The 17,482-nt window shown below is 46.5% G+C and overlaps 1 protein-coding gene across 1 annotated transcript; it reads left to right on the top strand.

The window, feature by feature from the left end:
• Positions 1-11,820: 11,820 nt before the first annotated feature.
• LOC112918749 (protein S100-A12-like) lies at positions 11,821-13,265 on the top strand. Its single transcript, XM_025996877.2, has 3 exons — positions 11,821-11,977; positions 12,512-12,658; positions 13,036-13,265. The coding sequence occupies exons 2-3, from the start codon at positions 12,521-12,523 to the stop codon at positions 13,174-13,176; spliced, it is 279 nt and encodes a 92-aa protein (XP_025852662.2). The 5' UTR covers positions 11,821-11,977; positions 12,512-12,520; the 3' UTR covers positions 13,177-13,265.
• The last annotated feature ends 4,217 nt before the right edge of the window (positions 13,266-17,482 follow it).

The raw sequence follows: 17,482 nt of genomic DNA, 5'->3' as shown, positions 1-17,482 counted from the left end.
GCAAGGGGGGACCCTGAGATCATGACCTGAGCTGAAACCGAGTCAGACACTTAACTGACTGCACCATCCAAGTGCCCCTCATACTGGTTTCTAAGTTAAATTTTAGTGTCAAACCAAATGTTTTAGATGTGACTCTCGGGAATTAGGGAGATAACTAAGTAGGCATGCATGTATGTGAGAGAGAGGGAGAGAGATGGATTCTGTTAGTGTTATGGCTGTAGATGGTGTTCAGAGTCCTATATTAAGTAACCCTAACAACCCCCCAGTCCTACATTTGTAATTTCTCCTTGGAGATTTTGGAAGATTTCCTTCTCGCTCTGTTTTCAGCCTCCCAACATGATGAAACAATAAAGGAATAGGTAAATAGGCTAATGTATTCCTAAAACTGAAGTCACAGAATACGGCACTCAAATGCTGCCCTTGCAGGGTGGGGTGTGATGCTCTGCTGCTCAGTGAATATCTACAACAACTTCCTGATCATCACCAGTAAAATGGGAAGGCCAGTGATGGATAGGTGCCTCTCACCAAAACCCAGCCCCAAGCTGCGTTTCCAGGCTGTGCATTGGGAAATTTTCTGTTGTGCCCACTTAGGTGATGGGGCAGTGGTGCTAGTGACGGAGATGGAGGTAGGGGGCTGTCACTAGCATCTGTAAACCAGAGTTCTTAACTTGGTTTACTGTACATCACTGAAATGGAGCTGGAGTTCAAAGTATCATTTTGAGTATTTGCGCAAATAAGCACTTTTCTCCATGGCTTTCATCAGATTCTTGAAAGGGTCCTAAGACTCCTAAAAGGGGTCTTGTCCTAGCTGTTCGATTTTCGTTGTGAAAGCTGGACTATTTCTACAAAAGCTGTTGCTTGTGCGTGGTTGGACTCTGTGGGACATGCGCTGCTATATCAGGCTCTCTCCAGCCACCCACACCTCTTCCCAGCTCTCTCGCTCTGGAAGCTGGGGGTGCACTGTGTCCCTGAACAAGGAGGCTGGAGTGGGATCCCTCTGCATGCAGGAGGCACTGAGTTGCTGCATAAACACAGGAGGGACCCTTCAGCCCTCTCAGGGAAGATAGTGTGCCTCTGACCCCAGGAGCCTAGGCTGAAGAGGAACCCAACTCCATGGGGGTGGGGTGAGGGTGAGAAGGGGTTCTTTGGGGAAGCCAGAAGTGCTTTATGCCCAAGGGGAGAAGAGGAGGTGGCCAATCCCCCAGGATTTCAGGAGGAACAAGTACTCCTGTCCTCCAACGAGATGCCACTTGGATTAACTGGCTTCCAGTGCTGAAGATTACTTACAGCAGATTATTGGGCTTTTGTTTGCAGTAGACTTTAATCATACAACAATGGGAACAAGTGAGAAAGGGTAACAGCTTAAACCCTTATCCATCTACCAAAGCTTTAATTACTAGCCAATTTTATTATCAGCTAACATATTGGTGAAAATGGTTGGCAGCCAGCAGAGAATCAAGATTGGGGCCTATGGAGCCTTTGTGTACTTGTTGGTAGGAATGCAAACTGTGGAAACAGTATGGCAGTTCCTCTAAAATTAACAATAGAAATACCATATGATCCAGTAATTTCACTACTGAGTATTTATCCAAAGACAACTAAAACATTAATTCAAAAAGATGTATGCACCCCTATGTTTATTACAGCATTATTTACAATAGACAAGATATGGGAGCAACCCAAGTGTCCATCGATAGATCAGTGGGTAAGGAAGATGTGGTATATATAGACAATGGAATATTCCTCAGCCATAAAAAGCAGTGAGATCTTAACATTTGCAATAACATGAATGGACACAGACGGTATTATGCTGAGTGAAATAAATAAGACACAGACATATACCAGCTGAGTTCACTTACATGTGGAATCTAAAAAACAAAACAAATGAACAAACAAACAAAAAGCAGAAACAGATCCATAAATACAGATAGAGAACAAACTGATGGTTGCCAGAGGGGAGGGGGGCTAGGGGAGGGCTGGGCAAAATGCGTAAAGGGGAGTGGGGATATAGGCTTCTAGTCATGGAATGAGTAAGTCATTGGAATAACAGGCACAGCATAGGGAATATAGTCAATGATACTGTAATAGCATCGTATGGTGACAGATGGTAGCTACACTTGTTAGTACAGTATAACGTATAGAGAGATATCCAATCTCTATGTTGTACATGTGAAACTGATGTAGCATTGTGTGTCAACTATACTTCAGAATACATTTAATTAATTAAAAAAATAAAAGATTGGGACCTAGAATGGGATAGGGAAATCTATTATCAAATATGGAGATGGGCTTCTGCTGAGCAAGTGGGAGGCTCAGGGCCAAGCTTGCTTCCTCCTCAGTTTTCCTGAGCTTTATCCATCCTCCAAAGCAGTGCTTCCACCTTGTTGGGAGAAATGTAATGGGAGAGTGCACAAAAGGGGAGAGCAGCTAGTTTGCCCCTCGGTAATCCACAGTGGTGGTGGTGGTGGTTGATGGTGGTGTGCATGCATGTATATGCCTGGGTCAGGTGGAGGCAACATATCCCAGTGCCTTTGATTCTCCTTGACAATGCACTCAATGCTGTTAATGGGTTCTTTAGGCAGAGATTTACCATTATTAATCATTTGCCTTCAGTTGAAAACCCAGTGAGTGCTTTCTCTGAGCCAGCTTGGAGATACCATGGAGAAGGTGACCCAGAGTACCCTTTGCAGTTTCACCATGAGTAATAGGCCCACTGGTTGTGAAGAATCACATTGGTACAAGGCTGTCAACAGTTGATACGTGAACTCATGGTTGGGCAGGGGAGGTGGCCCAGCTGGTACTGGCAGCCTGGAGAAACAGGTGGAGATGAGGGAGGTAGTTCTTGGAAGCTTGTAACTTGTAAATAGACTGTGCCCGTTACAGGAACCAGACTGGGCTTATAGCCCAGAGCAAGGTGATTTGGTTTCCTGTTTCCCCAGCTACAAAAGAAGAACAGGCAGTGGGAAGTTGAGAAACAAGTTGTTTAGCAGGAAATGTCACGCAATGTTTGAATCCACCAAGGAGACCTTGGCTCACCAGCTGAGGCAGATCCGGCCGCTGAGATTTCCGGGGCTGTAAGGATGACCTGTCTGAAATCTGCTTCTCCACCCAGGTTCTCCACCCAAGGCTCCTGACTTTAGCCAAGTTCCTCATGTTTTTGACAAAAGTCCTAACGGGCATGGAGAGGATCTGGAATTGGGCAGCTGGTATCTAGCACCTGAACGAAAGAGCTTATTTCAATGGAAGAGACTTCCCCATGCATCCCTCCACTTGAGAACCATGACACTTGGGTTGGATTCAGATACTAGTCTATTTTCTGGCTGCCTGGCCTGGGGAATGCAGGCTAAATTCAGATGGGCTGAAGAGGGCAGGGAAAGCTACCAACACTCACCAGGTTCCTGCTGGGTGTTAGTATGAAAGGAAGGAAATCATCTTGAGCCCAGAAAAAGATAAAATGGTGGTTGCCTAAATCTTTGATCTCATGCTAGAGTCTGTCTGAATAGAAACAAGTCCTGACTCATTAATCTTCCAACAACTGACACTTTTGGGAAATGTAAAATGCTTGTATTTCATTAGCGAGTCAGAATGGTACAGCTTGATGTGGTGATAGGATTTCATAGCCTTGTAGAGATGTTAAACCTCTAACTGTCATGATATTTTCACCCTGTTGGAAGTTGAGTCTTGCATCTCACTTAAGAGACTTACTTAGGCATTCCTTTCCTGACCGTATATATCCTTGAATACTCTTCAAATCAGCTTTTAAAGTCTTTGCCGATTCTCTCATTAATGAATTAAAACAAGAAATTTGACACGTGCCCACTATATTTGTTGATAATTTTGCTTTTTAGCACTAGACTTTATGATAGTTTATCTCATTCATTTCTCGTTACAACCTTATGAGAGGGGTAATTACTATTTCCGTTTTACATATGAGGAGATTCAGAGAAGTTAAGAACCTTGACAAAATTTGTTAATCTGGCAAGTGGCAGAGCTAGGGTTGGATCCCTGTCTCCAGGAGAGAAACTCTGGCTAAGACCCCAAAGTGTAGTCTTTTAGTGGGCTTCCATCCTGAGTGGAGAGCAGCCCTTCCTCTGTGTTTTCTGGCCTCTTTGTCCTCATCTTCTGCAGGGTCTCTGCCACCCAGGGCTGAGGAGCAAGGCACAGCAGGTGCCAGAATAAGCTTCTCACTTGGGCCCCTCTCCTCTGTCCAGGACATCATCTGGTGTGCCTCAGAGCCTGAATTACTGTGGGTTTTTTTTTCCTGGTGTGAGCAATCCTCCAGACATCACCAGTAGAATAAGAAGATTAGCATTTTGATTTCCCTAAGCTTTTAGGGGTTGTCCCAGTGACAGTTCTCCCTTCTTCCTGAGTTGGAGAGCTTCCTTCCAGTTTTCAGAGTTGTATAAGTTCCCATGTGAAAAATTCCCTGATGTGCAAAATTGTGGTCTGAACAAACTGCTGAGGTCGGGGTGTAGGCCTTTAGTAACTCTTTCCAATCATCTGTAGCCATCCTTCTTTCAGCAGACAGGAGCCTTCTCCTCTTCCTCCTGAACAGCCTAGTTCACAGCTGAAGCATGGAGCTATCGTGTGGCCAAAGCCCATGCAGAGGTTCCTCATAACCTATCCCCAGCAAAGGCTCCATTCAGTCCAGCTTCCTCAGCATCGTGTTTTGCTTTGGCACATTTTAAAACCCTGTGCTTTCTAGAGTAAAATATCTAATCAAAATAGTAGGCTCTGGTTTTCTTTTCTTCTTTGGTCCTAAAACCCTTCATAATAGTGTATCTGTTAAGACCAAATAAATAATATGAGACTTAATGGAAAACCATTAGACATTTCTCTCTAAGGAGAGGAGGAAGATAGGATGCCCCCATTACCATTTGTATGGAGTAACTGTATTGGAGGCCCTAGCCAGAGTTATAAGACAAGAAAACATAAAGGAGAAGTAATGTGAACTCTGGAGGCACTGGCCACAAGAAGTAAATGAAACCCTTACAGAGTACTCCTGTTTCTGCATTTCATTGCCTCCATCATTTCTCCTTCTGAATAACCGCTGCTCTTGTAGAATTTTTAGGCATGTGCCCCTGCCAACTTAGTTCTTTCCTGATGCTGTCCATGTCACTACTGGAAAACACACTTACTTGCTGATATGTCTTGGTTTTCTCTGCAGGCTTGATAGCCTTTCCCCAGCCTGCCCCTGGAGCTCCCAGGTTAGGAGCAGGATAGACGGTGCTGTATTCTTGGACTCTGGAGACATCATGACTCTTGAGTCTCCTCCTCTAGGAAAAGGCTCAGAAATTTAGAAATTATCAGATTAAGACTTCAAAATTAATTAATTCTGATGCACTTCCCTTTTCTGTTATCTCTGTTATCACAGAGGACTAACTTTTGAACAAATTCAAAAACACTTTGCCTTCTTTTTCCGTGAGTATTTTGCCAACCTTGCTATGCTGTCCAAGGGTTTGATTAAAAAAAGAAGAAAGAAAGAAAAAAGAAATGGTGTGCCTTACTGAAAACCAGTTCACAATAAGGGTATGGAACCTCCAGGAGCCCTGCAGGGGAACCTGAGTGAGGAGTGGGTTTCCTGCCATCTCCTGCAGCACAGTAATTGCCTGCACTGATACACAAACCCTGACATCTGCTCTGTCTGGGCTCCTACTCAGGCTGGTGGAGTCTCTGATGGGCCTGGCAGACCCAGGGGATGGACATCTCCTGCTTCAGACTCTGAGCCGGTGCTGTGGGATTCTTGTACAGTGCAAGTCTTCACCTACACTGTCTTGTCTGCAGGGTCATGGACTTCCCTAGTGTTGGGGCTCCTACAGGTGATCCCTGCTGAGGGATCCCTCACTGTCCTTCTTGTTCTCTGAAGTAGGATATCAGCTGGGGGGAGTGGATAGTCTACAGACTTCCTTCTGGTTGGCCATGGAGAGCTGTCTAGCTGCCTGTCCCCTGACTGAGTCTTTATCATCTTCACATAGTGTTTATGCAGGTGGGGGCAGGAGGCCCTCATATTAACTACGTCGAGTCCTCATGTGGGGGGAGTTCTGCACTCTCATCTCCTGTGCACATGAGCCTTGGTCTCTGGAACACTAAAGGCAGATTCACATAATGAGGTAAGGGTACCAGAAAATGGCTACCTTCTCTGCAGGTAAATGAAAGGATGGTCATTTCATTTTTCCAAGGCCCTTAGGAATTGTCTCATAAATAGTGCCTTCTCAGACATTCTGAGCTGTAGAAGTTCTGACAAGATTGATGTTCCGAGTGGACCTCAAGCCCCAGCTTGGTGCCCTGGCCTCTGCAGGGCCTGAAGCTGTTTCCTTGAGTGAGGTATGTCCCTCTGCCTTTTCCCTTTTGCAGTAGACCTTCTGGAATTAGCCCTTAATACTGAGCCCTTTTGAAAGGTTGGTACCCCATGACTGGGCCTGGTTGAGCCTGCCTTGTGTTCTTTTGGGCTTTTTCCACATGAAACCCTTGAAGAGTCTGCCAGGTGTCTCACAACCTCCTTCATTTCTCCTTTTCTCTGAAGTCTGCCACTCTCACAAATTTCAGCCTAGTTCCCATTCCTGTGTGGAACGCCTGCTCCTGGGGCAGTAATGTGAAGACCTGTCAACCACACTGGCTCCTGGCACCTCAATGGCACCACCACTGGCCCTGGGACATTTGCTTGGAATCATAGGTGGCTTTGTTCCTGATACCCCGCTCAGGCACTCTGGGTCAGCCCTCCTCCAGGAAGAGATTTAGCATCTTAAAAAATTCAGTCTAAGGTGTAGATGGTAAAAAATTGCTCTTAAAGCACATCTGATCACTCTGCTATCCCCTCTGGGGCTTTCAGAGAATTAGCTAATGTAGCAAACAAAAATTCCTCATTTTCCTTTTCTGCTCTCTGGGATACTTTGTCAGACACCAGGTGCTTGTCGAGGACTAAAAACTTCCTATAGATTCACAGGTATTTGTGTTTTATTCTGGTTTACAATGAACTCAGATGCTTCATGTAGTCTTTTGTCTGTTTCAAAATGATATGGAATGTAGTAGCAAAGAGAAGGAAAGAAAACCAAATAAAAGCAAGCATCCCATGGTCCTTGTGGGGAAGAGTTGCCACCCTTGTGCATGTGTGTTAAGTTATAGTACGGAAGATGAAGAAGCTCTGGATATCTGCTGGCCTGTTAACGATGTGATATTGTACACTCGAACATTTCTTAAGAGGGTAGATCTAATGTTAAGTGTTCTTGCCACAAAAACCAAAAATAAAACAAAGGGACACAAGAAAACTTTGAGGTGATGGATGTGTCTGTTACTATGACTGTGGTCACCGTGTCATGGGTGTGTGCATGTGTCTAACTCATCAATCTCTACACATTAAATAAGTGCAGGTTTGGTATATTAATTGTACCTCAGTCAAGGTGTCAAATAATAGAGTTAAATTCACCTGAAAAAGAAAACAGAAAGGCAGCATGGACCTTCGACAGATGCCCCCCGCCCTCAGATTTCCTACCAGGATCGCTGCCTTGTCCCAACATCAGTCATTTCATTCTGGGGAAGCAAGTAGCTGTGATGCCTATCGGGCCTTACGCTAAATGAACAGACTGAGAAGGATAAATACCATGAAATTTCACTTGTATGTGGAATCTAAAAAAACAAAACAAATGAACAAACAAACAAAAACAGAAACAGTCTCATAAACAGAGAACAAACTGGTGTCACCAGGGGGGAGGGGAGAATGAGTGAACTAGGTGATGGGAACAAGAAGTAAAAACTTCCAGTTACAGAATAAATAAGTCACAAGGATGAAAGTACAGCATAGGGAATAGAGTCAACAATATTGTAGTAATGTCATGGGTGTCATGGGGTCATAAGGGGTAGCTACACTTACCCTGGTGAACACTGAAGAATGTATAGAATTGTGGGATCACCATGTCTATGCCTGAAATCAATCTATTGTATGACAATCACACTTCAATTAAAATTTAAAATTCGCAAACCACCCTCCCCTGACGTCCAGTAGACAACTATGCAAAAGGTATGATGAGACAAATCCCCAAAGTAGAAATGTAAGGAAGAATGCTATCATATAATAAAAATAATATCAAATCAAAAACAGAAAAGGAGCAACAGCTCTGCTTCCCCGGTGCCCTTGCCTCTCTCTTACCGGGGAGTCTGCTCTGACTCTGGCTCCCCGCAGGGTGAGCTCAGGGACGGCTGGCCTGGCAGCCCAGCCAGCGGCTAGCAGGGACCAAAGCAAGGGAAATGTCTGCCAGGTTCCCCTTCTGCCATTGCCTTGCTCAGAGGCTCGCCCTCAAGTGTGGTCCCCATCTCCAGAGAGTCCCCACCGGTTCAAGCATTGGCAGCACCCCCCCCTTGCTCGCATGGGAGTTCATTTCCCTCTTAGATGGAAGCTGTATAGAAAGTGCTTCATGAGGGCAGGACTTTCTATTTATTGTCTCTGCTCAGAGCCAGCCTCTGGGCTGACCTGGGCTTTAAACCCAGCTTGGTGGCCATCACCCTGCCCTTTCTGCTCACCCCACTCTGGGTGTGCCTCTCCCCACTTCTTGTGTGTGACTAAAAGAGTCATTTGGGTTGTCATGAGTACTTTCTTGGGTAATTTTATTTTTAGAAATTTTTTAGCCCTTGCAAAAATTGTAATTATAAAAAAGGTGTTTTACTTGGGGAAACTAGACTTGTTTGGGGGATGCTCCTGAACCTAATATGTATAATTCTAAATTTTTATATGATTTCAATTGATGTAATTTAATTTGATAATTCCAAACTTACAGAAAAACTGCAAGTATTTTACAAGAAAATCCTATAAACCCTTTCCTCAGATTTACCAGCTTAATCTCTCATCTCTTTATATCACACAAACATGGATTTGTCATGATGTGTATTTATGTATGTATGTATGTATGTATGTATTTATTTATTTATTTATTAATTCATGAGAGACACAGAGACAGAGGCAGAGACACAGGGGGAGGGAGAAGCAGGCTCCCTGTGGGGAGCCAGACGTGGAACTCAATCCCAGATCTCCGGATCACGCCCTGAGCCTAAGGCAGATGCTCAACTGCTGAGCCACTCAGGTGCCCCTGAATTCATGTTTTTATTAGTAGTTAAAATTTTCTCGCATTGTGCAAGGCTTTCCAATAGCGTGAAAACACTTTGACTAACTTTACAGAGGGAGTTGAGAAAGTGAATCTGTATCAATTTGGCTCAATATTACTTTGAGAAGTTTATTTTTTGTTGTGTAGTATGTTATTACTCTTTGTACATAAGTGACTCTAGATGTATTAGTTTTTTTTTTTTAATTAATAGACTCTACATTTTAGGGGAAGCTTTATGTTTATAGAAAAATGAGCAGGAAGTACAGAGAGTCCCCATATACTCCAATTCCCCAGTGATTGACATCTTGCATTAGTGTGGCACATTTGTTACAATCAAGGAGCCAATGGTGACACACTAACTAAAGTACATAGTTGATTAGGGCTCACTCTGTGTACACTCTATCGGTTTGGACGATGTATGATGACGTCCCTGCCATTGCAGTGTCTGCATCAAACTATGGACAGAATACTTTTCATGTTTTTCACCTTCCTTGGCTGCCCTGAGTGTCAGCCTTCCTGCCCAGTCCTGGCCTGGATGGGTTCCTGTCCAGTGGGGGAGGCACCAGCAGCCCAAGCGAGGCCAGGAGGCCACAAGTCTCAGGCACAGCCTTGGGGGCCCCTGGGACAGCAGGACACCCCAGAGCTAGAGGCCAGAGGAAGCATCACAGGCTTGGCCCTTCCCCTTGGGGCTAATTTTGCCTTTTCCCCAGGGGCCCAGGTGGGAGGAGGGAGGAAGTTGCTGACAGGTGACTTTATGCTGCACCCTGGGTACCTGCTTGTGCTGGTGGCACACAGGGCAGGTGAGGGGGCTTCCCTGGCAGGGGCTGTCTCTGCCACAGCTGCTGGCTCAGCTGCTGGCAGGCTCTGCTCCTCTCGAAGCCCTGAAGCTCCAGTGGCCTGTGGCTAGACTCCCCCGGAAGGCTGGCTGCCCTGAATGATCTACGTCAGAGGGTAGAAAGGAAACAGCTTTAAAGACCACCTTTTACTGTTTTCAAGCACATTCTCACATTCTCCCAGTTGAGCCTCATAACAACTCTGGGAACTGAAGAACAGCCAGGAGAGCCCAGGAACAATGAAACAGTCTTGCAGAGGTCAGTGGCTTGTTGGAGGGTGCAGAGCCCCCAGCACCCTTCCTCAGCCTACTTTGTTCCAAATTCCAGGAGGGCGGCCACGGAAGTTGTGGCCTTGCACCTGGTCCAGCATGGTGCCATCCACACAGTGGTCTGGGGCTGGGGTGGGGTGGGGGGGTGCATGGAGGAGAGCTTATTGAAGATTAACTATGTTAGGCAAAAAACTGAAAGGGAAAGATTGGGGTCTTATATAAGATTGTCTAAATTTACCCTAACTTATATTTTTTACAAGAAGTTTGAGAATCTATTATGCTTTTTAAAAAGATTTTATTTATTTGAGAGAGAGAGAGTACGTGTGAGAGAGAGAGGGGAAGAGAAAGTGGGGGAGAGAGAGAGGGAGGGAGAGAGAGGGAGAGAGAGAGAAAGGGAGGGAGAGAGGAAGAGGAGAGAGGGAGAGGGAAGGAGGGGGGGAGAGAGGGAGAGAGAGGAGGGGAAGGAGGGAGAGAGGGAAAGGGGAAGAGGAAGAGAGAGAGAGCGAGTACAAGCAAGGGGAGGGGCAGAAGGAGAGGGAGAAGCAGAGTCCCACAGATCAGGGATCCTGACGTGGGGTTCCATCCCAGGATCCTGAGATCATGACTTGAGCTAAAGGCAGATGCTCTATGACTGAGCCACCAGGCACCCCAAGCATGTATTATGTCTGTATAACCAAAACCAAACCAAACCAAACCAAACCAAACCAAACCAAAACAAAACAAAACCCCACCTATTCTGATTTAGGGGGAAAAGTACATCAATGACAAAGGTTTTGAAAGCAGACAAATTTGGATTTGATACCTCAATTCTTCAAACTCATTTTCTTCATCTGCATGATGTACACTCATCCCACGGGGCTGTTTGGAGAATTAAGTGAGGATTCTTCAGTTTTTTTTTAAATTTATTTTTATTTATTTATGATAGACATAGAGAGAGAGAGAGAGGCAGAGACACAGGCAGAGGGAGAAGCAGGCTCCATGCCGGGAGCCCGACGCGGGACTCGATCCCAGGACTCCAGGATTGTGCCCTGGGCCAAAGGTAGGTGCAAAACCGCTGAGCCACCCAGGGATCCCCAAGATTCTTCAGTTTTTTAGCACAGTTTTTGATTTATGGAAAGGCCAAGAAGACACAAGACAGTGCAGACAGCGCCCAAAAACCGGCACACAGTTTCCTCCTGATAAGTTATCCTATAGAAATATGATACATTTGTTACAATTGATGAACATTTCTTGATACATTATTATTAACTAAATTCCATGCTTTACTAAGATTCCTAGTGCCCCTTCTCTGTTCCGGGAGTACATGTCTACTCTGATGGTTTTTAGTCTCGTTATTGTTTTTGTTGTAGTTGACACTCAGCAAACGCCTCTTCCCAGTCCTTCCCTTTCCAGGTAGGTGCCACCCAGGCAGCAAAACCTGTTCCCGTGACTTTTTACTAGAAAACCCTGATAAAACTCAGGAAGTCAGCCTAAAGCCTGGATCCTGCCCCAGAGCTGAGGGCCCCTTCGGTGGAGTGGTGGCATAGGGGGTTCTGTGTCAGGCCGAGCAGGGGTGCTGTGTGCCATGGAAGCAACCAGGCTCATGTTGCAGTCAAAGCCAGAGGTTTGAAGTCTCTGTTGAGCAACACAGCATCGTTTAGCAATTGCCTCAAGATGAATCAGAGAGATTTCTTCACTTGAGGTTGAAGGTGAAGCCTGGAGTGCCTTATAAAAACCTCCCTGCTCAGTAGTCCTCACCAGTGCAGGCTCCTTGCTACATTTCCACTCTCCTGAACATTGAAGGGTAAGTGTCCTGTCCTTGGCTGTGCCCTCAGGGGGCACACAGGGTAGGGACTGATGGCTGTTGGAAGCCACAAGCTTCTGCTTGCCAAAGCATCTCCGGACTGAGTGCAGGTTGGACTCAGGAGACCAGCCCTTGCTGTGCTAGGTAGACTCAGTCTCAGGACCCAGGGATGTGAAGGTGGAAGAGACCTGTGGACAAAGTGCCATCACCCGGGGAAAGGAAAGAGCCTAGCTAGCCACCAAATCCTTCCTGGGTGGCTTGAGTGAACATCACCCTCTGAATTATACTCCCTAGGAGACAAGGGGACATGGAACATTGTGGCAATGGGGGTTGATTCTTTTAGACTTTAGATGGTATGATATGCCCCCCAGGTCCCCAAGCCTATTTACAATTGAAAAATTTGCTAGTGATCAAACAGAGAATGCAAAGCAGATGTGGGGGAGTCATCCATTGTCTGAACCAGAAAGAGAGGAGAGCGGAGATGTGGGGATGGGTAGGGGAGGAGCTGCCCTAGACCTCCCTTGTCTCCTGAAGGGTGAGAAGATGACTAAGCTGGAGGACCACCTGGAGGGGATCGTCGATGTCTTCCACCGGTACTCAGTCCGGGTGGGGCATCCCGACACCCTTTCAAAGGGTGAGATGAAGCAGCTGATCATAAAGGAACTTCCAAACACCCTCAAGGTAGGTGATGGCCTCTCAACCAAATTTGTCCTCTGAAGGGCTGGGCAGAGGTTGGCCTGGGGGGTTCTGCCTCCCTCTATCTCCATAACTTACTCTGTCACCTCCAGCAATATTTGCCTCTCTCTCTGGGATTGTTCCCTCACCTGTGGGGACTAGTGAGCGACAGAGACCTTCCAGGTTGAGACTTGAGTGGCTCTAGGGTAACTCACGACAGTTGTTTCCCTCTGACTTCTGTTTTGTCACATTGGATTCCCCAACACAGTTTTGGCAAATGACTTAATATCCCTGGGCCTCCCTGAGCTGAGCTCTGAGAGATGAGAGGCTTGGAGAAAGGGGAGAAAGAGTCTGAGCTCATTGTCTTTCATGTCCCTTTCTAGAACACCAAAGATCAAGCTACGGTTGACAAATTATTCCAAGATCTGGATGCTGATAAAGACGGACAGGTCAACTTCAATGAATTCATATCCCTGGTTTCTGTTGTGCTAGACACTTCTCATAGGAATACCCACAAAGAGTAGGAAGCTCTGAGCAAAGTCCCCAAGAAGACCAATCCTTGTAATCACTGAAGAAAGTGACAATAATAAATGTATTCTCAAAAAGTTCATAACAGTGTGCACTTCTTTCTTTCCGTGTCCACAGTCCCCAGACTGGAGCACGTTTCACCCCTGCAATTCTGACAGACCTCATGTAGAACCTGTAGATCCCCTTCTTTGTTTGTTCATTTGTTCACCAAATGAACAGTGGACTATTAAATGTCCACTGTTTGTTCCTTATTCATTCATTCAACAAATATTCACTGAACATCTGTGGTAGCCAGAAACCAGAGACATAGAGCCCTGTGCACATGGGGCTATGTTCTTTCACAGAGGGAGGGGGTAGTGAACCAACAGACCAAAGCACATCATATGATACCGGGGAAGGCAGGAGAGGGAAGTACCATTAGGGTGGAAGGGAAGGGGAGGCATGCTGGCTACGTGTGATGCTCAAGGAACGCATTTGGGCAGAAATCCAAGAGAGGAATGAGCATGGCTCACAGATATCTGGGCCAAGAGTTCTGGGCAGAGAGAGGCCAGGGCCCTGAGGTGGGCATGCATCTGACCTGCTCAAAAATATAGCACAGAGGACAAGGTGCAGGAACTGAGTGGGGAGTGGTGGGTGCTGTGCATCATCTGCAGGGAGCGGGGAGCAGGGACTCCTGGACCTTGGGGCAAGCTTTGGGTTGTAAATGTGCTAAGGAGCCACTGGGTAGATTTGAGCAAGAGAGCAATATGATTTCATTTATGTGTCAAAAGGATCACTCTGCCTGCCTTTGTGGAGAGGAAATTGTTGGGGGCAGACCCCAGAGGGCAAGCAAAGAGAACAGTGAGGAGGGTTTCTCCAGAGCAGTGCTGGCCATGAGAAACAGTATGGGCCATGCTTAGGATTTTAAGTTTAGTTGTAGCCACAACTAAAAAGGTGAAAATAAAGAGGAAATTAATTTTAATAATAAATTTTTATAAACCCAATAGATCAAAAATAGTATCACTTCAACAACAAGTTGAAACAACAAGTTACTTTTTATTTATTTTTATTTTTTTAGAGGCATTCAGAGAGACAGAGTGCCAGAGTCCTAGTGGGTGGGGAGGGCAGAGAGGAAGAGAGAATCTCAGGCTGACTCCATGCTGAGCAGGAAGCCTGATGCGGGGCTGGATCTCATGTCTGTGAGATTACAACCTGAGTGGAAATTAAGAGTTGGGCGCATAACCAACTAAGCCACCCAGGGGCCCCAACAACATACAGGTTATTATTGAGATATTTTGCCTTCTTTTCTTTTTTTCTAAACCTTTGAAATCCAGCATGCTTCATGCTGACAATCACTGTTCACGAGGCCAGTGGTCACATGTAGCTCACAATGACCACGTTGGAAGTGCAGCTCTAGCCCATTCAAGGGAGGAGGCAGTTGGACGAGGGTGGCAGACATGCTGCTGGTAAGGGGTTGTCAGGCTCTGCATACCTTGGAAGGTGGCAATGAGACATCAAGGATTATTCCAAAGACTTTTCCTTGAGATGGGCTGGATGTCCTTGCCAGGGGAAAACCTGAGCAGCAAAAATCACCACACTGTATCGTGTTTGTTTGGGCAGAAGTAAGCACAGGGTGCGGTGGGGAACAGGTGAGTGGCCCAGCCTTGGCTGCTGGTTGAGGTCAGTTAGGTAACCTGGAGGAGGAGAACCTTGGATGTGAAATTTGGGGTAGAACTTTGAAAGATGAGAAGATGCAAAATTTCCAGGAACCTTCCTTTGGTTCTGTCAAGAGTGTGGGTAGGGGGGCAGGAAGGTGTTGGGAGCAGCCGGGGACACAGAAGCAGGAGAAGAGGGTTAGCTCTACCCAACATAGGGCACAGTGAGGGAACACTTCGCTGGCCAGCCTCCCTCCTTACTGTGGTCTATGCAGGTTCTTTGTTAAATGGAATCCCCCTAGGACTGTACTGCTCTCCTGCTGTGCTCTCTCCTGCTGTGATTCTGTATCCACTGATGTGGTTTTGTGTTTCACGTCCATCTTTCCATGGACTGGAGTGAGCAGGTGCTGTATCACTGTGCCTGACGCACGATAGGGTTTCATGCATACATCCTATATGAATGAATGAATAGAAATCAGCATGGCTATTGGTTTGATTCTGTATAAATGGTCCCAGAGGAAAGAGAAAGGAGCATAGCCTCTGAGGGCTGGGTCGGCCAGAGCCCTGGTGGGAAGTGCATTCAGTCTGATTCAGCAAAAGCCACTGGGGGCGTCCCTGCCCCAAACCTCAGTCTGGTGCTGAGTCCAGTCTGGGGAAGATGGGGTATCCCTTTGGTGTCACACTCCACGTAGTCAGGTGTCAGAATACATAAAGGTTACAGGCTGAATGTTTGTCCGCCTATGTGATGGTATTTGGAGATGGAGCCTTCAAGAGGTGATTAGGTTTATTTTTATTTTTTAAAAAAGATTTTATTAAAAAAAAGATTTTATTTATTTATTCATGAGAGATAAAGAGAGAGGGAGGAAGAGGGAGAAGCAAACTCCTCACTGAGCAGGGAGCCTGATGCAGGACTCCATCCCAGGACTCTGGGATCACGACCTGAGCTGAAGGCAGACGCTCAACCACTGAACCACCTGGGTACCCCGGTAATTAGGTTCAGATCAAGTTGTGAAGGTGGGATCCTCACAGTGGGATCAGTGCCCTTACAAGAAGAGACAGTTCTGCTTCTTTCCGTGAGCACACATTGAGAGAAGGGCATGTGAGCACACAGCAGAAGATGCTGTCTGGAAACTAGGAGGAGAGACCTCACCACCACCTGACCATGCTGACACCCTGATCTCAGGCTTCTAGCCTCGAGAACGGTCTGTGGTTAAAGCCACTCTAGCAGCTAAGCAGACAAAGATGCCATAGAAGTGGCAGGCAGGGCACAGCTCTGGCATATCCTCCAGTGGCTGCTCCTGCTGGGTCCTCTTCAGCAGGAGGGACAGGCCAGAGGGTAGAGTTTGTGGAAAAAATTTGAGAAAGATTAGGTAATTTTCTGGAGCCCAGGTATGACAGATAAGAGGAGTTTTATATTATGGAAGGAGTAGGTCTGTCTTTCAGTTTATTTGATGCCAAGCCCCATCAAGGCAATGTCTAGGATGCTGAGATTGAGGATGGAGTCCAGGAAGTGACAAGTCTTGACCACTGAGGCCTGGGGGTGGAGGTTTGCTGGGCCACTGGCCACATCTCAGGAATGTGGACCTGAGGTAAAGCTGAGGCAGAAGAAAGTATGAAAGGCTGAGGGTGGGGTGAAGTGGGATTGGCAGAAGAGGAAGGAATTCCGGACCCAGAGAAGGGGGTCTTGCAATGGCTCCAGCCTAGATGACTGAATGGGGAAACATTCAGGAAAGCCCTCACTTGCTGGGTGAGTGTCTTCCCTACAGACCTTGCCACTGTTGGAGCAGGACCAGCCTGTTCTGCAAACCGGAGCACTCACCTGTCTGTGACCAGTTCTGAGATACAGAGGCCTATCAGAATGTGGTAGAAAACAACAACCAGTCTCTAAGAACAAAACCCAGCATATTTGCTCTTATGAAAAATTCACCATCCATGATTTACTTTCAAAATAGCCAACTGAACCACCGATTAAACTTAAATCCTTTTTAGAGAAATTTGAAGGGCCCCGAAACTTGGTAAAAATTCATTAGCCAGAGGCACCCAAGGGCAATGAAAGGCGCTCCCAGCCTGGAATCCAAGGTGTCTGGTTAGCTTCCCAGCTCCACTGCTTCTTGGCCCTTCGAGTTTGAGTGAGTGGCTTCCCTTGTCTGAACCTCTGTGTTTCCATCTGAAAAGTGCAATTTGGACTTTTTAGATGGAACTGCAGAGGCTAGTCCCCGGATGATGTCCGTACCTGGAAACAAGCAGACAGACATGAGGACCATTAGAACCACAGGACCACAGAGGCGGGACCTGTTCTCTCCAGCACCATGCCATCAACCCCCTGCCTGCTACGCTGGGTTCCAGAACATTCTCCAGTTTCCCTGTGAACTTTTGGACTCTTTGAATTCTGCAAGTGCTGTGCTATTGTCCATTTTGTCTGGAGTGCCCTCTTCTTCCTTTACAGCGTCTACTCTGTTTTAGGTACCAGATCACTGAGGTCTAGATATTTTGCTTATCCACCAAGACCCAACCCAATTGTTGCATCCACTGGGGAGCTCACCCCTTCACATTCCTCACACATGTCCACTCCTCCTATCCATAGTAGATTCCATGGAACTCTGGGGGCTTGCCCATCCATCAGGCTTAGTCTGACAGAGTGCTCTGGGCAAAGGTGTTTATATTCAGG

Source organism: Vulpes vulpes, chromosome 13, assembly GCF_048418805.1.
Source record: "Vulpes vulpes isolate BD-2025 chromosome 13, VulVul3, whole genome shotgun sequence".
Classification (NCBI taxonomy): domain Eukaryota; kingdom Metazoa; phylum Chordata; class Mammalia; order Carnivora; family Canidae; genus Vulpes; species Vulpes vulpes.
The sequence above is the reverse complement of the archived record's forward strand: the minus strand, read 5'-3'. Positions and strand labels throughout refer to the sequence as shown.